The sequence below is a fragment of the Paramisgurnus dabryanus genome, chromosome 16, assembly GCF_030506205.2.
Source record: "Paramisgurnus dabryanus chromosome 16, PD_genome_1.1, whole genome shotgun sequence".
NCBI lineage: Eukaryota > Metazoa > Chordata > Actinopteri > Cypriniformes > Cobitidae > Paramisgurnus > Paramisgurnus dabryanus.
Genome location: NC_133352.1, coordinates 16,094,385 through 16,116,066, shown reverse-complemented (window position 1 = coordinate 16,116,066; position 21,682 = coordinate 16,094,385). Strand labels below are relative to the sequence as shown.

Below are 21,682 nucleotides of genomic sequence, written 5' to 3'. Positions count from 1 at the left end.
CTTTGGTTCCAGTTAGGAAATAATAATTACATGTAATTTGTTTCTGAGTTGACATGAAATGTTCTCATTTTTCCTGAAGGTGGAAATGTGGATGGTTCTTTTGACATCGACCAGGTGACAGGAAACATACATGTCGTTAAGGTGTTAGACACATTTCCTAAGGAGCAGTATCATCTCACAGTAAAAGCCACAGATCAGGGATTTCCCCAACGCAATGCCTTTTGCCCAGTAACCATCACTGTAAAACTGTCTGAATTTACACCTCCCATGTTCTCCTCAGATGAATACATCACTGAGATAAGTGAGGCCATATCTCCAAACTCCCCAATGCTATCCATCTTCGCCAGCTGCCCTTCCTCAGTGATTTACAAAATCATTAATGGAAACCCAGATGGGACATTCGACATCAACGTCAACTCTGGACTCCTGTCTGTTCAAAAAGCACTTGATTTTGAGGAGCGTCCATCCTACCGACTGCAAATAAGAGCTACAAGTACTGCGGGAGTCTCATCTGATGCTATGGTCAATGTGTACGTAATAGATGAAAATGACAATGCTCCTATTTTTTATCAAGACACTTACTATGGGCAGATCAGTGAGTCTGCACCAGTGAATAGCATTGTAACTGGGGACAACAACGTGCCATTGGTGATCAAGGCATCAGATGGTGACAAAGACACAAATGCCCTTCTGGTCTACAAAATCCTTGAACCTGCAGCTCAAAAAGTCTTTAAAATAGACCCAAGCATGGGCACCATTTCATTAAAATCTACAGTTGACTTTGAATCAACGCCTGAATATTCCTTCAGTGTTCAGGTCTGGGATTCTGGTGAGCCTGCGCTTAGTGCATCCAAACCATGCAGGGTAAATATCAATGTCTTGGATTTTAATGATTGTCCTCCAAAATTTGCTTTACCTGTATATGAAACTTCCATTAACTTACCTGTTTTTAAAGACATGGAAGTAATCCAAGTAACAGCCCATGATGCAGATTCAGCAGTCACTTACATAATATCAGAAAGTAATCATAATCACATATTTAAAATAGACCAATCGACTGGAATGATCTCAATAAATGACTTGAGGTCTAAATTACAGTCTTATAATGAGGAGTTAAAAATCATTGCCTCGGATGGGTTGTACAAAGACACCACAATTGTGAAAATCAATGTCATTAATTCAACAAAGACTAGTCTGAAGTTTGAGGAGAGGATGCACATGGCTACAGTACAGGAGAACACTACAACTACAAAAAATTTAGCAGTCCTAAGGGCAACAGGGAGCTACCTCAATGAGCCTCTGCAGTACACTGTTTTAAACCCACATGGGAAATTCGTAGTGATTCCATCATCTGGAGTTTTACAGACGACCGGTGTCCCATTTGACAGGGAGGAACAGGACGAATATGACGTGGTTGTGGAAGTCAGAGACACGAGACATCCACCACGTGTAGATGTTACCCATGTTAAAGTCTTCATAGATGATATCAATGACAATACTCCTAAGATATCAAATTTGCCTCATTCGTTAATGATTTCTGAGGAGACTGAACCAGGGGATGTTCTCTTCCAAGTGCTGGCAACTGATGATGACTTTGGTGAGAATGGATCTATAATCTTTTTACTGGAGGATGATTTTAATCTTTTCAGAATCGACCCTTATCTTGGGGATGTTTCGCTAGAAAGACCTTTAGACTTTGAATCAATGAATAAATATGTGCTCACTGTGCTGGTATCAGATGAGGGTGAGCCCAGTCTGTCAGCAGCAGGACTTCTCTACATCCAAGTGCAAAATCGTTCTCATCCAATATTTCAAAGTATGTTCTACCCATTGAAATTACCAGAGAATATTACTCCTTTTACAACTATCCTGCATGTGCAAGCAAGAAACCCAGAGGGATACCGCCTTATCTACAATCTAGAGGAAGAAAACACCTCCAAGTTCTTTCACATCGATTTCAAAACAGGAGTCTTAAGTGTCACTGACTTTCTAGACTATGAGACTCAAACAAAACATATTTTGACGGTCCGTGCCACAGATTCTGTCACCGGTATGTTTTCGGAAGCAAGAGTAGAGATTGATGTGGAAGATATAAATGACAATTCTCCTGTCTTCCATAGGCCCACTTATGTTACAGAGGTCCCTGAGGGCCTTCCTATTGGCACATCTGTTATTCAAGTCTCAGCCACAGACAAAGATTCTGGCAGAAACTCAGATTTAACTTACCAACTGATTGACAAAGAAACACAGATTTTTGAAATTGATCCCCTAACTGGGCTTTTGGTGACATCACAAGTATTCGACTATGAAACCAAAAAGCAGTTCACTTTAAAAGTTAAAGCCACAGATAAAGGTACGCCCCCTCTCAGCAGTGAGGCTCACGTCATTGTAAATGTTCTAGACATTAATGACAACCCTCCCAATTTTAGTGAGTCATCGTATCATGCCACTCTTGATGAAATGGCCACTTGCGGTCACATAGTTATCAAAGTTCAAGCTTCAGACCCTGACAGCAAGGATGATCTCCAATATAAGATACTCTCTGGCAATGAAGGGAGATATTTTTCGATTAATGAGTCATCTGGACTTATCTCGTTCTCGAATGTGTGCAAGAGAAATCTGCATCCATTTTATAACCTCACTGTTGCAGTTTCTGACGGTGTCTTTCAAAAGGCCGCCCCTGTGAACATCGACATGACTAATGGCAACAAGCATAGTCCCTATTTTGGCCAGAACATTTATGAGGCTGATCTGGCAGAGAATGCAGAGATAGGAACACGTGTGATCCGGCTGGCTGCTATTGACCCGGATGATGGGCCATATGGCAGCATTGATTACACTATCATTAACAAGCTAGCAGATGAGAAGTTCTCCATCGATGCGGATGGACAAATCGTGACTTCTCAGCCTTTGGACAGAGAAAATCCATCGCAGAGAGTGATTGCTATTAAGGTCATGGCTAAGGATGGTGGAGGAAGAGTGGGCTTTTGCACTGTAAAGATTATTCTAACAGATGAGAATGATAATGCCCCCGAGTTTAAAGCCTCAGAATATCAAGTTTTTATTCAGTCCACAGTGAACAAAGGCTCACCGGTCATACAGATAATGGCATATGATGCAGATGAAGGTAAAAATGCAGATGTCACATACATAGTAGAAGACGCTGAGGAGGTTACAGAGGACATTATTGAGGTCAATCCTTTCACTGGCATAGTCAAAGTCAAAGAGAGTCTGGCTGGCTTAGAAAATAGGATTTTCAACTTCAAAGTTAAGGCTCGAGATGGAGGTCTTCCATTTTACAACTCCACTGTACCGGTACAGGTCAATGTGGTCCCTCCTGAAGCGACTCTGCCCAGGTTTACCGAACCACTGTACTCATTCTCAGCATCTGAAGACCTCCCTATCGGATATGAGATAGGAACAATCAAGGCAGATGCTGATATTCCATTGATATACAGCTTGGTGAATGGAAACACTGTGGACAGCAACAGAGACCATGTTTTTGCCGTTGACAAAGATAGTGGCACAGTTATGATGCAGAAGAACATTGACCATGAAAAAACCAAGATGTATAAGATCGATGTCATCGCCCACGGTAATCATAATGGCACGGATGTAGCATCTCTTGTTTCCGTTCACATAGAGGTTCAAGATGTCAATGACAATCAGCCCATGTTCGAGGCTGACCCCTATAAAGCCTTTCTGGCAGAAAATTTGCCGACCGGGACCACGGTCATTCAAGTGACAGCTATTGATGCAGATGCAAACATCAACGGAGAAGTATCATACACACTTGAGTCAGAGCCAGATGACATCGGAGACATGTTTACCATTGACTCACAAACTGGCTGGATCACTACCTTAAAACAAGCTGACTCAGAAACCAAACAACTTCATAGATTGTATGTGGTAGCCACCGATCATGGTGATGCTGTCAAGCTGTCTTCCTCTGTGCTAGTTGAAGTGACCATTACAGATGAAAATGATAACCCACCTCAGTTTAAAGAGGAGCTCTACCAAGGCTCCATCTTGGAAAACAGCAGGCCTGGAGAGACAATCGTCACTCTGACAATTGCTGATAAAGATGTGTCTGCAGATAATAGACAGATTGTGTGTTATATAACAGGTAAGCCATTTGTGTACACCTTTAGTTGCACTCAGTGAACTCATACAGTTTAACTCATCTCAAATTTTAAGACTAATATACAGTCACTAATTGTTATATCTTTTGCCAATGACTAAATGATGTATTTTGCTCATGCACGCATATTGTTGGTGTTCTCTGCAGATGGAGATCCATTGGGACAGTTTTCAGTCACAGCAGCAGATAACGAATGGAGTGTCATTACCCATAGTCCACTTGATAGAGAAGACAAGGACAAATACATCCTTAAGATAATGGCCACAGATGGCAGGTTCCAAACCTCTACCAATGTGGAGGTTCATGTTCTTGACATCAATGACAATAGTCCTTTGTGTGAACAAGTAAGTCAGGCATTCTCCAAAAAAAAAGTGCTTAAACTTGTATTATTCACAAATAACAAAAAAACAATGTTTGGATTTGGAAAATATGTATAGTATGCTGACAGTGTTACATTTTCTACTTTTTCTAGTTACTTTATACTGAAGCAGTCATGGAGAATTCCCCATCCGGACTGTTCATCCTGAAGATCTCTGCGTCTGATCCTGACATTGGAACTAATGGACAAGTCTCATTTAGTCTTCACGGGCCAAATGCAGACAAGTTCCATCTTGACTCCAAAACAGGTTATTTTTAGACCAATCTTTAGACGGTTTTTAGGGACATTCTCTATTTGAATTTGTTTTGGTTTAGTTGAGATTCAAGGAAATGAGTTTAGCACAGTAGATAAGATGCAGCGTTTTTGGAATTCCTTGACGACGATGAAAGTGTTAGATTTATGATATCTACAGTATTTTAAGTGACCTGCTTTCCAGGTATTCCTATCTATTTCACATCTAACAAGACATTTATATTGGTTTAACGAAATACAACTTGTAAGTACTTTCCCTTAGGGCAGTTTTTAACCTTAAATATAATCATAATTCTTTTTCCAAGATAAAAATGGTCCGAAACTTTTTAAAATAAATCCTTCGTGTCACATTTATTTAATTCAAGTTGCAAGCATGTACTTGTCTCCGATATCATACATCAGTGTCCAATGCTACCCTGCTATCATGCAACAAATCACTAAAGTCAATGCTTTTCGTGGAACAGGGGAGCTATTTACTCTTGCCATCTTGGACCGGGAGAGGGAAACGGAGTATGATCTTGTTGTCAAAGCAACTGATGGTGGTGGACATTCTTGTCAGGCAGACATCATGCTTATGGTGCAGGACATGAACGACAACCCACCTCAATTCTTCACGAACCATTATGAGATCTCTGTATTTGACAATACCACGATTAGGACACCGATTGCTGTCATCTACGCCAAAGACCCAGACACAGGTATGAAAGTATTTCTGCGGACACATAACAATGTCATGAAAAACTGTGTTAAAGAGAGACTGCTTTCTGTTTATTCAGCCAGAACAGATTAAAAGCCCCTAGATCTTTTCTTTTTCCTTTACACAATGTAATAAGGTGGAACAGTAAAGGTATGCAGTGTTTGATGTAGGATTGAAAGATGTGACAGACAAACATGATTTGGGAGGGACAGACCACACCTGGAGATGTGTATGAACATGCAAAGTACACACATGGGACTCATGGGAATTTGAACTGCTTTGCTCTTTTTGAACTATGTAATGTGGTTTCAACAAATGATTTAATGACATTATTTTGAAATGAGCATTAGCAGATGTGTAAAATCAAAGCATGCAAGGTTTTAGTTTATGTTTGCTTGACAGCGTGAACATTATTCAAAATGGTTTATTAGTCATTGATTTTAAACTTGTTCTTGAATTGCTTTGTACAGTAGTTGCTTTAAAAAACTACTATTTTGTTTCAACAGTAAAATACTGAGAAATTTATGTTGCATAACTCTTCCAGGTATAAACTCAGAGGTGAGATACTCTCTTCAAGGCGCCGACAGTGGCTTCTTCTCCCTTGATGAGATCTCGGGCATTCTGAGACTGGAGAGATTTTTAGCTGATGAGAACAAGTCCATCTATGAGATGACGGTGAAAGCAACAGATCGAGGCCTCCCTCGCCACCTTTTCTCCACCGCCAAGATCACTGTGCACGTGGTCGTACTGAGCGACTACCAACCGCTGTTTCCTAACTCGGAGTACTCTGTACAGATCCCAGAATCATTTCAGATGGGGACAGAGGTGATCACTGTGTCTGCGCTTACCAAAGATGGGACAGAAAATGAGCCTGTGAGATACGCTATCATTTCAGGCAATGAGGACGGCAGATTCCAGATAAACCCTGTGACAGGTAAGGGCTGTTTTATTTATGTTTCTCTTTTTTGCTTGTTTGATTTGTTCTGTAGATATGAACTCAAGAATAAACTACAGGTCAAGTGTTTAGATGCTTTTAGCTTAATTTTTGGTTTTTACTCTTTTACACATTTTAAATGCACTAATGAAACTATGACAGTATGCAGTGACCTAAAATGTTCATGCAAGCACGCTATTCATTGGTCCTGTGGTTTACACGTGTAGACTGAAAGAGCAATTTTCCTCAGCATGACTACAGTAATGTTAAACACTGAGAAACCTGTGCCGACATGCTTTGAATCCACACAGGCACATGTCAGCTTCGTTCACATCTGTTCGCTTCGTGTAGTTCTGCCTCTCTCTTATCACAAATCCTCAGAGCCTTCAATCCTGTAGGCCTTTAATGGGGGATTGAGTTGATCTCTTTATTACTTGTCAAACAATAAAAACTGTGAGGTCTGCTAGCAGGCATTCTGCGCGAATGAATTAGAGGCTATTTTGAAGTAATTTCCTTTTCAAAACCTATAAGCACATAACTGTTGGTTTGTATACTCTCAAAGCACATGAGGGCATGCATTAGATTTTTCGACAGGGCTGGACTTTTTCGTTAATGTGGTGTTGGTATTTTGCATGGTGAGCTACTTAGATAATGTTTAACACACACTGTACACAAATAAATTAAAGAAAATCGTGGTTAAATAAATGGTCCCTACCGTTTGTACACAATGATGTTGCATTTTGGCAACAGAAGTATGGCAAGAATCAGCAGTGAAGCAACACAGACAGGGAAAGTTATTTTAAAAAGTAAACTTTATCAACTTTTTCAACACAGCTACCAGATCCGTGTACTATAGTGGAGTGGATAGAAGACGTTAGCAGATGGTCAAATATAAAGTTGCCAGATACATATATACGTATATTAGTTGTATACACAACAACCAGACATTTTGATTCTTGGAAACCCTTTTAATAAACTTTCTGAGCTAACACGTTAGAACCACTGGGGAACAACACCACTTTCATTGCCAAAAAGCGTGCGCAGGCTGTTTGATCACATAGGAAGTAAAAGGGTCTTATAGCTGTCACTGGGGTGTACCCTTTCAAATACTACATTTTGCACCTAAAGAGTTCATATAAGTACCTCAGAGTAGTGTTGTAGTTCTCGAGACCGGTATTGGTCTTTCTGAGACCGTTCTCAAGACCACTTTTTAAAGGTCTTGGTCTCGTCTTGGAATCAACCGCATTTTTACTCGGTCTCGTCTCGGTTTCGGACAAATAGGACTCGGAATTTTATTTCAAGACCGGTCAAGACCACAGCTGATGGCACACTGCAAAAAATGGTTTTCAAGAAAAAAAATCTTAGTATTTTTGTCTTGTTTTCAGTAAAAATATCAATTTTTTTTTAAATTAACATGCTTTTTCTTGATGTACAAAACAACCCAAGAAAATAAGTCTAGTTTTTACAGCAAAAAATATCAAATTTAAGTGATTTTGTCATAAAACAATAAAAAATCTGAATTTTTCTTGAATGTAGTGTTTAAGAAAAAGGTTCAATATTTTTTTACCCCATTTTTTTTGCTTGTTTTATGCACAAAATCACTTAAATTTGATATTTTTGCTCTAAAAACTAGACTTATTTTCTTGGGTAGTTTTGCTTAACAAGAAAAAAACATCTTAATTTAAGAATTTTTTGATATTTTTACTGAAAACAAAACAAATACTAAGAACATTTTTTCTTGAAAATCATTTTCTGCAGTGCATATCACAAATTTATTTTTTATCATTAATTTTATGCAGTTTATTCAGGTTTGGCATATGATGTTGGCATTGTTTAAGCATTGTTTAAGTTTCTCCCAATGACAGTTTATTAATTTATTACTAAAACACCTGCAAATGTGTTAAGTGAATGGCAAGCCATGGAAAGACAGTTCAGATTAAATGGTTAAGTGATTTCAGCTCTTTAGTGTTTGTTCACTTTTATTTGCTTATAGACAAAGATAAATTCCCACATATCTGCAATGCATTTGATTATGTTATCAACTTCTCTGATGGCATACACACACACACACACACACACTTGGTCTCGGCCTGTCCTGGTCTTGGTCTTGACTCGGTCTCTACCCTTTAAAGTCTTGGTCTTGTCTCGGTCTCGACCTGTCTTGGTCTTGACTCGGTCTCGACCCTTTAAAGTCTTGGTCTTGTCTCGGTCTCGACCTGTTTTGGTCTTGGTCTTGACTCGGTCTCGACCCTTTAAAGTCTTGGTCTTGTCTCGGTCTCGACCTGTCTTGGTCTTGACTCGGTCTCGACCCTTTAAAGTCTTGGTCTTGTCTCGGTCTCGACCTGTTTGGGTCTTGGTCTTGACTCGGTCTCGACCCTTTAAAGTCTTTGTCTTGTCTCGGCCTCGACCTGTCTTGGTCATGACTTGGTCTCGGTTTAGGTGGTCTTGACTACAACACTACCTCAGAGGTACACATTGTTACCAAAGAGTGCTTATTAGTACCTAAATGGCACATATTAGGACTACTTGTTAAGTGACATCTGGGACCATTACAATTTTTTTTACCATGTATTGTAGTTCAGAATCAATTAGCCTTTTTATTGTTATTTTAGAAATATTTCCTTATAAAGGTTAGTTTTTGGTTAATTTTGGACAATTTTTGACACATTCTAGATGTCACTACATTTCATTAGAAATCTCTTGTTCTTTAGACGTAATATGAGGCGTATTTGCATAAAAAGCTTTTTGATATTTTCACATGGACAATTGTTGTCAAATGTCCCAATGCAGTCTTACATAAACAGCTAGAGACATAATGATTCATTTATATTTATAAATATAACAATGCTCGTGTATCAGGAAACAATTGGGTCATTCTGCAATTGCAAAACATTTTAATCAGAATTGTTTTTTAAACATTTATCGGTGTAAGAAATAATTTTATTTCACTATTGCCTATTACACTTAATTAAAGGCAATCAGGCAAGGCCACTATCTAATTTCATAACTAATATGATTTTTATGGAGGCAGAAAAAAATTTGATAATAGTAGAGTAGCATTAATCTTCATATCAGATCATTACCAGGGCTACTGTGATAACATTTGATGAAAATCATCATTTGATTAACAACATAATGACATTTGAAAAGCACCTTTGAAAGGTTTTCAATGATAAATGAAATTTGTTCAGTGGGAGTATTTATTTACAGTATTTATGCATTTTTAACACCATTCCAGCGTCTATGGCTATTGGCTATATAAGAATTGGTTAATCTACACACAAGTGAATCCACACTAGTTGATCTATACACAAAATGTGGGAAGGGCAATTTGACATCTGCAATTTAGCTAACCTGCATGTTTTTGGCCTGTGGGAGTAACGCTCACAGAAAGACCACCTGACCTAGCCGTTGCCATTCGGGGAATTTAAGTAATCTGATGAGAAACTGAAGTGCAGAATGCTAAAAACCGTTAATCCATATTTGCAGAATAACAGTTTTGAATGCTTACATTTTCTCAATGTAAAATTTGCCAATATTTTGGAGTAACCTACACTCGTTTATATCCTTAAGGCTAACTTTAATTATTATATTCCTGCCCTATTCCCACGCCAGCATGTTGTCAATGGAAACTGACTATTTATTTTAGCCAGATGAAGGAAGTTGTATTTACCTTGAGGTGTAATGCGTTAAAGGATAACTATGAGCTATTTAAAGGTATAGTTCAGTTTCATAGCTGTTGGTAGATGAGAGTAATGTTGAGAAATTATAAAATGACAATGGCTTTGTTGTCTATAGTTTATACTGATATTTATAATATATAATTCCTGAACTGATTTTTTAGGATCCAATTTTTACATCTTCCAGTAGATGTCATAGTTTTACATTTTATTACCCATGCACAAGTGTCACATTTTCCTGTACATCTCTTGTGACACAAACCATGAAGTTTTTGTCTGCCATGAAAATGGGACATAAGGACATAATAGGACTGGACATAAACCCCTATCTGACTTTGATACTAATTTCAGTCCATATGGATTATTTTCATAGCAGCCCACATCTCTCTTAATCTTAAGTTTCAGAAATTGCAATAAACGAGCTACACAATCTTTTTGGCTGAATGAGGCACTTGTGGTGAAATGAACGAGTGTTTTGAAAGAGAGCACTGAAGCAAACCTTTATAACACTTCACATTGACAAGACCTCCTTTTTATAAGACCACGTCCACAACACAAGCTCTGTGATCAGACACAGGCACAAACATACCTTTATTGACAGAACGCGTGCCACGGACAAACACAGTCATGTTAATTATATGGCGGTGGGTCTCCAAAGCCACAAAGTGACACAACATAGCACTTAAATCTTTAAAATCATCAAAAAGAAATGTTACAGAGAACAATTTTGCACATGTTGAAAACAAGATGCTTCCACTAAGCAGGAACGCCACTGACTTTGTTATTATTATCTGTATTACGTGAAGAAGAAAGAAAGAAAGAACAGAAACAGGCCCAGTAAAAAACAACAATGAGTCAAAGATTGAAATCAATGAGTTAAATCAAACTAAGATTATGAGACTTTAGGCTTAATTTCACATTTTGTTGGAATAGGGTCTTATTAGGGCCTTATTAGTTTTTTAAAGGAACACGGTGGTGCAGGATGAAAAGCATGTAATATTGTTGCTTTGTCCCACAGGTACGCTGTCGTTGAATGCTACACTGGACTTTGAGGTCCGCCACGAGTATTACCTGTCAGTGGAGGGTGCGAGGGGCAAACCAGCGCTCAGTGACATTACCACGGTTATCATCAATATCACAGACGTCAATGACAACCCACCTGTCTTTAACCGCAGTAGCTACAGTACAGTGATTGCAGAGGACATTTTAAGTGGGGACACAGTTTTGCAGGTAACACAGACTGTTCCTGCATCTCACACAATGACAAGCTGACTGCTTCAAGCTCATACCTGCTGATTGCTTTCGATCATGGTTGTCTCATTTCAATGTCAAGACACAATATGCTGGCAAAAGTAAGGCAAAAGAAAATCTGCCAGCTTTTGGTAAAACGAATGATTACCCACCAATTAATTTGGTTTCATAATTATTTTGAGTAAACACCTCCTGATTCTCAGACTTTATGCGCAGTTTCTGTGCAAAAATTAAGCAAAGTAAAGCCACATGTTCTCAATCCGTTAATGACCATGTTGTGGTGACAGCTGCTGAGTAAATGATTAACTACATCTGTCAGTTAAGTGATCAGAAAACAGCCAATAGTGATTGACAGCTTGTTAAAGTGTGTTTCTTACAGCATTAGCAGTCTGATTTATAATCCAGAGCTTTAAAGCTTAGCCTAATACCACTCAGGTGCGCTCATCTTCTATTCATCGTGCATCTGTCTTAGGTAACTGTCGTTGACATTGATGGGCCACCGAACAACTTCATATTCTACTCCATTGTGAACGGCGATCCCAAGCAGCAGTTTAGCATCGACTCTCGCACAGGCCGCATCACGGTGAACTCGGCGCTGGATCGGGAGGAGGTGAGCATGTCTCCTGTTTAGTCATGAGAAAAAAGGTGGCAAGTTCAGACGGCACCAATGAATCCGTAACACGTACTCGCATGTTTTATCAGAGATTTGGCTGTGTCTGCTTTGAGTCCACTGATCAAAGAAGAACATTTTTAATCACCACCTTTCATATCTGACTGCTGTTATTGCGCAGGGATCTTTCTATCGTCGTAAATCAACTTACTTGGCTTCTTTCTTGTCAGATAACACACTACTCATTAACTGTGCAAGCGAACGATGAAGGAGATCCGCCATTATCTACTGCCGTCCAGGTGACGGTGACTGTATCTGATGTCAACGACAATCCACCAATGTTCTCGCAGATCAGTCACGACCTTGTTCTTCAGGTAAACATGCATTGCATTCCTAGTATAAATCTGTTTATTAATTATTATGATTATTAATTTCCTCTTGTCTGAATTAGTCAGTGTCAATTCTGTTATTACCATTAAGACCCAGCTATGTAAGTGTTGTGGTGTAGAGGATGTAATGCAAACATTAGATTCAAAGTTCTCATCGCTGCTTTAAGCTGCAAGAGTTCAGGCTAAAGAACCAATCAGCCATGTCTAATACAGCTATGGATTTGCCTCCCTGCTATGTTTCTCTGTGCCAGTATTTGGATGGCTTTTACCCCTGTAGTCAGCTGTATTCACTGCTTCTAATTATAGGCCCAACTCCACTGACTTGGAAATATTTTTTACACCCCATTTATCTCCACCCAAGGTGTTGGGGTCTTTAGACTGGAGCAGCTATTTGGCACCATGGAGGTGGTCAGAAACAATTAGGTTCATGTCGGTCAGGCCGGCACTTGGTTTCAGTTACCTATTCTAGTTGTGCCAATTTGAAGAGAATAAACTAAGACACACTTGATTTGTTGGCAAATTCATACCAAATGATAAAATCTCCATATGCTGTTTTTTTATTTTGGTCAACTTGAGCTGTGTCTTTAAACCAAATATATATATATTTTGCCAACCAATATTGAGATTGAATTCTCCGCTAGTGAAAAAGCATTGCACTATCTGTGCAAAAAGCCAAAGGTTTGATCAGCAGGTAACACACACATAGTGATACAATTTTTTATATTTTAATGCATTGTAAGTCGTTTTGAATAAAAAAAATATCTTGCTACAGCAAAATAAGTTTTTGGTTACGCACCTGAACGCAAGTGACATTTCCAGATTGTACTCATATATCGGTCTGGGTAGTTGCTAAACTGATCTCTGAAACATATACCTTATCGAAAATAAAATGTTTTGGTTTGCTAAAGATGAGGGCAGACAACGAGCATGGATCACAACTGTGCAGAGAGGTTTGGCAGCCAGGCAAGAATTCAAGGACGTGTAGCTAACATTTTATTTTACACAGTAATCTTAGCTCAATGTAATAGTTGATACGCATTAGATATGATACATACGTATATGAACAAGGTAATTTACTTGTCATTTATTTCCCTTGTTGTCAGAAATAAACTACTGTAAAATGACTCTGTTGTTATTGATTCTATTTGCGTTTAGTCCTCAAAAGCCATTTTTTATGTTGTTGTTGCTAAACCATCTGTATAGAAAATAGAGAAATGTACTATGAATGCACGAGCAAGATCGAGTCCTTATCAAAACAGAGCATGTTTTTGCTAAAAAATAGACTACTACTTTTCATTGAGGTTAAACTGCATTTTCAGAGCATCTGCATTTTTTTGGTCTGATAGGAAAGTGAGGCTGTGGGCAGTGGGATTTTACAGCTGGTGGTTACAGACAGAGATACGCCTCAGAACGGTCCTCCCTTCTCCTTTCATATTGTCTCTGGAAATGAGGACAGGAACTTTCACATTGACCAAGGAGGACTGCTGTCCATATCCTCGCCACTGAGGAGGAGAGGCAAACCTCAGCATCTGCTGAAAATCCAGGTACAGGATTTTATGTGTATTTTTCAGCTACTGCACAATGCATGAACAGCTCGGTTTGAGTTTAAAGAAAGTTACACAAAAAATTTTTTATTCTGTTTTTAAATTAAAATTCATGTGTGTATGTTAGTCCAAACCCATATGATATGGTCAATACAGTAAGGATGAATAAGGACTGTGGCACTTCCAAGCCTCTTAAACATGCAAAATAAATACAATAAAAAACTACAAAAGTATTCCAAGACTTATGGGCCCTTTAAGTTCTCAGAATCCATATAATAGCTTAGAAATTAAAGTGTCATGTATTGTTTGGTCCTCACACAAAGCTTTAACATGTTTTTTAAAGGCGTGGAATATCACTTGCATGTCACATTGGCTATTTTCAGGTAGTTTTTTAAAGGCGTGGAATATCACTTGCATGTCACATTGGCTATTTTCAGGTAGTTTTACGATCACTTTTGAAGTTTGCGCCATCAGTATCTTTTCTGCTTTTTCATATATAATGGAGAATTTCCTTTTGTGTTCTATAGAAGAAAGTAATATAGGTTTGAAACAACATGATGGTGAATCAACAATAGCAGTGCCAGTCGGTGACTTTTCCTCCGTGGGGCAGGAATTAAAAATGTGTTCGGCGGGTCATTTGTGTGGCTCATCATGTCAAAATACGTGCACATGCGTTTATGATAAAAGAGACGCTCGCGTTCACAGAATACTCACAAGACCTTAACCTAACACTAATCTCTGATAATACATGAGATTAAGTGAGCGCCTCTTTTATCATAAACCCCTTCGAAGTGTCTACAGCAGGCACGTATTTTAACATGACGGGTGATGCACATACTGTAGGTTCACATGACGTGCCGAACACATATTTTGACACGGCGAGGCACACACATGATGGGCTAAATACATGTTGTGAAGAGCTTCGCATTCATGCACTCTTGAAAAAGAAGTCATCGGATGCCACTTATTTATAGTTACACCTTTAAATTGTATTTGTTGGTTCAACTTAAAAAAAGTATGTTACCTGGTTGCCTTAATATTTTGAGTTCATTCAACTTAAAAATATTAGTTAAAAAGTATTTATTTTTAAGTTAAATGAACTCAACATTTTAAGGCAACCAGGTAACATAATATTTTACGTTAAACAAACTTTTTTTATAGTGTACACTTCTAACAGTCTGATGCGTGATTGTAAATTTGATTGATATCTTTAAACCTCTTAAATAATTTAACATGACTCTTCAAAAGTCACTGTACTGTTTACATTTCACCAAAATAGATTTTCTCACATCACCTAAATTTCATCCCCACAGGTCACTGACAACGGCAACCCTCCACTTTCCTCCATATGTGTAGTGAAGATCAACATCACAGAGCAGAGCAGATTTCCACCCACCGTGACTCCGCTCGAGATTTTTATCACCACCGCTGGTGGGACATTCTCCAAACGAGTGATCGGCAAACTGCACGCCACCGACCAAGACCCCCACGATGTCCTTTCTTACAAACTCATCTCTGATATCCCAGACAGAGGCTTGTTTTCTGTGGACACAGTGGATGGAAAGATCGTGGTAGAGAAGGACGTGGAGCCAGGCCTGTACTACTTAAATATCAGTGTGTCTGATGGAAAGTTCAACATCTGGGCTGCAGTGAAGGTTCAAGTCTGGTCCGCTGCTCAGCACGCTTTGGATCAGGGCTTCACGCTGCGGTTGGCAGGTGTTTCGGCTGAGGAGTTCGTGGCCGATCATTGGAAAACCCTCCAGCGCAGCCTGGGCATAGAACTCAATATACCCAAACAGGAGCTGCACATTGCCAGCTTGCAACAACAGCCAAACTCCGTCAACACGGAGGTATTGGTAGTCCGTCGAACTCAGGATGGCTCTGTTCAGCCTTTTCAAGCTCAGCGGCTGACTGGGGTCCTCTCATCTGTGGAAAATACATTGGGTTTGGACATTCTGAGATTGAAGCATGATGGTTGTGTGGGTACCAGCTGTCCACCACAGGGTTGCAGAAACTCAGTAGTGATAAAGAGCGGGAGAATGAGCAGCTATGCCACAGCTCGAGCTAGTTTCATCACTCCACAGCACAGCTGGGAGAGCATCTGCTTCTGCAATGGTAGGCGATTATAGATAACCATCAACTTTTACCTTCCTTGTAACACCAACTATTGGTTTTCAGAGCAATTGCGACATGGAAGGCTTTATTATTTATTATATGGAAAATATAATAATTTTGTTATTTATAGAAGAAATATATTAAAGGGTGTGTTAATGATGATATTTTTGGGTAAACTAAGAATTTCATTCATTTTATGGGGTATGAAAAGATTCTTTAGAGTAAATTCATAAATGCAATTATTGAAGTAATGCTTACACCGGGAAATCGATATAGAATGTACCTGTATGAATGAATGCATTGTGTATATAACACTCAATATTTCATTCAACTGCAAGCAGGTGGATTTATGTTTTGCAAAATATTGACAGTTTTTGCCTTACTTTATTGCAGAATCTGCTGTGAGATTTGATGGTAAAGGTTATTTGAAATACCTTTATCGCATGGAAGAAGACAAACAGAGCTTTCATCTATCTCTTCGACTTAAGACATCTGACACGGAGGGCACAGTAATGACTACCAATGCATCTGACTGGGGAACATTAGAGGTACGACAGTTTCTAGTTAACTGAGAAAAGATATCTTGATTTTGTTTATTTGCCTGTCACATTCTAGCCCAAAGCTAGAAACAAAGCTCAGCTTTCTTAGTATACTTGTAAATTAACCCAGGTACAAACCCAAAAGCAAACAAAAAGGAAACTTGAATCCATCCAAAAAAGAAATCGGATGCTTACAAACAGTTTTGCTTTGTAATAATGTACAGGGAGACTTCAGATATAAAAGCGGAGACTGATAACGTCTTATTCGTTTAATAGTATGTTTGGGCATACCAACATGGTGGTGTGGTGGCTTCACAGTTGTGACGTCATACGCAATCCAGTCATTTACAATATATAGATCAATGGTTGCGCCCCAAAAATGTGTACCAGCCACCACCGCTCACAAAAAACTGTTTGCTTAGGAAACTTGACTTGACTGCAAACTATAAATGTTAATATTCAAGGACACGAGGAGGAAATGAATTTTTTTTTTGATGTGGCCTTCAAGCGTATTGGTAATGAATCAACCTGTTTACATGGCATTCTAAATAATGAATGAATGGCTAACTGCTCTCAGAGAAACAGAGAGGATATTTTGAGTATTATTTTATTTATCAGGCATAATGCAACTGTGACACTTCAGTAGGAAGTAATGTTACACAAAAAAGTGCTTCTCATGTCCTATATATTTCAATACGGATAAGTAATGCAAAAAGTACTACTTGAAACTGCAACCTCTGCTTAAAAATCCCATATATCCCTCATCCCGGTGGATGTCTCATTTATACATCATAATGGAAAATTCACTTTAAGTGGCTTGCAACATCAAAAGTGCAGTTATATTTTTTCAAAGCTTTACCTCTGGGTTTTCAAACTTGGCAATCTGGTTCATTTCATTGTTAGAGGAGGGCTTCAAAAGGAATTGTTAAAGATGGTCATCCAGTAGAGTCTTCACAGAGAATCATGACACAGTTTATGTGCCTCTCTGGAGACGTTACGTTCCATGTCAACCTCAGCAAATTCCAGCCAGCTCCTGTCTCATCACATTTTTAATTGGAAAGATAGGATATCTCGAAACTTGTACAATTTGAATTCACTTTTTAACTCCTGCGCTCATACATTTCTTAATATTATCTTACGTTTTAGGTAATTACTTTCAAATGGAAATTGAGCCCCCGTGACAAGAGAGGGAAGAAAAGGTGACTTGTCAGTTAAGCGACTGTAGCATTTATGAATACTGACAGTTGCGATCTAACATTATTAGCAGAAACATCACTGTGGCATGATGTGATAAAACTGATATCTACCGAGCCTGTCTCATGACATGGTAAAACTTTTTTTTTAAATCGTGGCCATTTATAAAACTGCATTTAGTATGCGTCATTAATAATGTCTATAGTGAATTAAAGCAATAAACCCCAAGAAGCAGTGGGTTACCAGTGCATTTTATAACAGCTAAGGGGCGTTGTTAGGCACGACGTGAAGCGGAGTGCCTAAAACCCCCTTAGCTGTTATAAAATGCACGGTAACCCCAATGCTTCGAGGGGGTTTATTGCGTTTATAAAACGGTTACTTCATATGCATAACGTTAGAGGGATTTTATAAAATAAAACACAAATAAGTTGTAATTATATTAGTACAAATATTACTCTGCCGCCAAACAAAGTAGTTCCTCAGAATCAAGAGTGACTGAAACAGAGCGCAGTTCACAACCAACAGAGATGCAGCAAAGACACAATGAAAAAATGATTTAAGACTGTGGTGTTTATTTTATAAATCACCATTCATCTAATTTATACATTAACATTGATATTGTGCAACTGTTGAAGTGATGATCAAATATGCTTGGGAGCATGCTGAACTCTTTCCCCGTCAGCGTTTTTTTTTTAAGTTGCCACCCAGTTTTAGTGTAATGCCTTGCAGAAAAATTATCTTCTTTAAATAAACATAAAATATCAAATGAAATAACAGACCATCCGCTTTCAAACAAAAACAAACAAAATAAAACGTTTCATCCTACCTTGTTCTCTTATCACCTCTCAATTTTTTTGCTAAAACCGAAGATAATTCAATTTTTGTGAAGAACTTATGTAAGTGATCAGATTCAAAGCCATCAAAACTTACACGCTGTGTTTTCAGTGTTGAGTGAATGCGTCAGTGTTTAAGTTGGGTAAGATCGCCACCCAGTGAATAATAGCGGACGTATGAACTTGCGTTATAAACTCCTCAGACAACGTTTTCTCTTTATCGACGAGATGACTCAACAATATTTATTGACATTTATCTGGATATCACCATTAATTGTGCAATTGTAGACAAATTAAAAATATGATTAAAGACTGTTGTTTATTTTCATAAATCAGTACGCAGCAACAGTGGCGCAGTGATACTTATGTAATGTGGTCTGAACCATGAGGTTACCGGTGTATTTTATCACAGCTTAGAATGCGTTTCAACCAATCAGAATGAAGAACCAGAACTGCCCGTTTTATAATTGATATTTTAAAAGATGTGTTAGCATTGTGTTAATGTCCTGATGGTTTAAATAAAATTCTGGGCACTAATTCATAAAACGTGGCCACGATTTAACTTAAACGAGGGAATGAATTACTAAAACGTGGCCACGATTTAATAATTTGTGGGAATTGTTGTTGCTAATTTATGGCCAGGATTTAAAAAAAAAGTTTTACCATGTCATGAGACGGGCTCCGTAGATATCTTTTAATACAGTGTAGAGTCAAAGCAAGGACTTTTAAATTACATTATAGGTTTTTCTTCAAACTGGAATTATTAATTTTTTTCTATATTATTTTCTCATTTTGTATTTAACAGTAAAAATAAATGTTTAAAGGGATACCCAAAAATATAATAATTGTCTCATATAACCAAACTATTCATGAGCTCCATTCACTTCCATGGTATTCTTTTTTCCTATTGTGGAAGTGAATGGTGCTTATGATCAGTTTGGTTACAAACATTTCTGAAAATAACTTCCTTCGTGTTCATGAGAACAAAGACATTTATGCAGGTTTGTATCAACATGAGAGTGAGTAAATAATGACAGAATTTAAATTTTTGGGTGAACTATCCCTTTAAAATTATTTATCAATGATAATCCACTTGGCCTAAAAGATTGAACAATGTTCTGCAAGCACCTGTTCCCCATGCTGTTTTAAGATACATAATTCTGGTAAAAATGTAAGGCAGTAATGTAGTTCAACTTCATACTTAATGAAATAATTAATCAGCATGCACTGTAATATAATACTAGACAGTTTTACCCATTATTTGTGGCTGGTCCTTAAGGGACTTAAATTCAGATCGAACGCTCACCCTCTATCAGTCCTCCCGGGAGAAGCTCCTCTTTGTGCCCCAGCACTGCACAAATTCAAACAGCACTCCCAACCAATGAAAACCAATGAGCAAAACCCATGGGCTGACTGCTATGCAAAAGGCTCAGCGCTGGGTTCTCACACCACAAGACTCTCTGAAGATTTTGCCGCAGCAATTAAGAGGCTGGTGTGAAAGAGATGATGGTTAATAATGCATACCCTCTGCATCAGTGTAATACTTTTAATTTGGAAGTACACACACCAGCTATGTTTATTTAATGCACAGAACAGGCAAGTAATGAATAAATATGGAAGTGATCTATTATTTGGCGGTGGAACGCTGAAGCTGCATAATGTCAGCATGCATCCAAATGCTTTTGATTGGAGACGGGCTTTGCATCCCGATTCCAAACACTCTCTCGAGCTCTTTCTTTTAAATATACCTTCATCGCTCAAAGTGCTTTTTATCTCCCGCAGAGAGAGAGCGAACACTTCCTACTGTGCAAAACACAACCTATCTAACCCTCCTCAGCATGAGACTTGCTTGCTCTTTTACTATTCATAATACCAGGGTCGAGTTCATAAACCTTTAACCTCATGCAAGGCCCAGACCTTCTTCATAGATTAAGATAAAGGTTTTAAAGGTGAAGTGTGCCAAATCTTTGACGTTAAAATCTAAACAGAAGCACATTATTTGTATGTTTAGCATTTGTATGAAAGTGTATACAATGCAATTCTTTAAGAAGTGCTTTCAAAGTGGTCTGACATTTCAACTTTTGCTTTATACAGTGGCGTGAATTTTGGGGCAGAGTGTTAATGTTTGGGAAACCCGTATGACAATAGTGCCTATTTTTTGCATTTTAGTTGGCATGGGTGGCATCGAATTTATATACTAAGTTCTTTCTGATCTGACCTGAAGTATTATTGTGTTTGTGTTTTTCTAGCTGGTAGACAAGGAGCTGCGGTTCAGATATAAATGTGGCAACACGGTCCCTGCCAGCCTGCAGGTGGTCAATCATCCTGTGGCTGATGGCCGTTGGCACAGCGTCTCTCTGTTGGTCAATGGCACAACCCTTAGACTCACCGTAGATGCCAGCCACACCAACTCCACCGTTCTGCCACGACCCTGCAAGCTTACTCAGTCCGGTGGGGCTTTGATGCTTGCCAATTCTAATCCCAGTACAGATGCCCTGCGACCCGGATTCAGTGGCTGTTTGGAGAGCTTAGAGTTTAATGGAGAAGCAGTGAGAAAGGAGGAGGGGATGGCAAGTTTTGGCCCACAGAGTGGCAGACTCTTTGGGATCTATCAGTGCTGCTCTGATGTAAAGAGCTGTGCCAGTAATCCTTGTGGGAATGGAGGCACTTGTGTCGAAAACTCAAGTGGAGGTGAGAATAAAATGTTATTGTGCTTATTCTTTATTTGGACACCAGTGGCAGTTTACACTTTAATCTGAGGCCAAAGGAGATCCTATTGATATGTTTGACCTGTCAGAAATAAGCATGAGATACAGTTTTACATCTTTCCTCCAGAGTTTCGCTGCAGCTGTCCGTTGTCGTACTATGGCTCCCACTGTGAGAAGAACAATCTGACGGACGATCCCTGTGCATCTCAACCCTGTGTCCATGGTCTGTGCGTGCCAAACACTCAGGGTTACGTCTGCAACTGTTCAGAGCAAACTGCTGGAAACAGGTAAGAATCACACAGTGGAACTCCTGTGATGTTTTGCACTTTGCACAATTAGGTGACACCTGTTTGCTAAATTTACTGGATCTGTATGGTGATGTATATTCCAAGGCCTATCTACTAAACAGAACTGCA

At 38.8% G+C, this 21,682-nt stretch overlaps 1 protein-coding gene across 1 annotated transcript in view; it reads left to right on the top strand.

Annotated features, from left to right (window-relative positions):
* fat2 (FAT atypical cadherin 2) overlaps positions 1-21,682 on the top strand; it is a 44,687-nt gene that overhangs the window by 17,234 nt on the left and 5,771 nt on the right. The window contains exons 10-22 of the mRNA XM_065266530.2: positions 80-4,126; positions 4,289-4,485; positions 4,614-4,767; positions 5,237-5,470; positions 6,014-6,403; positions 11,102-11,313; positions 11,807-11,944; positions 12,175-12,318; positions 13,680-13,877; positions 15,191-15,992; positions 16,386-16,540; positions 20,808-21,249; positions 21,394-21,553. Coding sequence (XP_065122602.1) covers positions 80-4,126; positions 4,289-4,485; positions 4,614-4,767; positions 5,237-5,470; positions 6,014-6,403; positions 11,102-11,313; positions 11,807-11,944; positions 12,175-12,318; positions 13,680-13,877; positions 15,191-15,992; positions 16,386-16,540; positions 20,808-21,249; positions 21,394-21,553 — 7,273 coding nt within the window. The remainder of the gene's footprint in view (positions 1-79; positions 4,127-4,288; positions 4,486-4,613; positions 4,768-5,236; positions 5,471-6,013; positions 6,404-11,101; positions 11,314-11,806; positions 11,945-12,174; positions 12,319-13,679; positions 13,878-15,190; positions 15,993-16,385; positions 16,541-20,807; positions 21,250-21,393; positions 21,554-21,682) is intronic.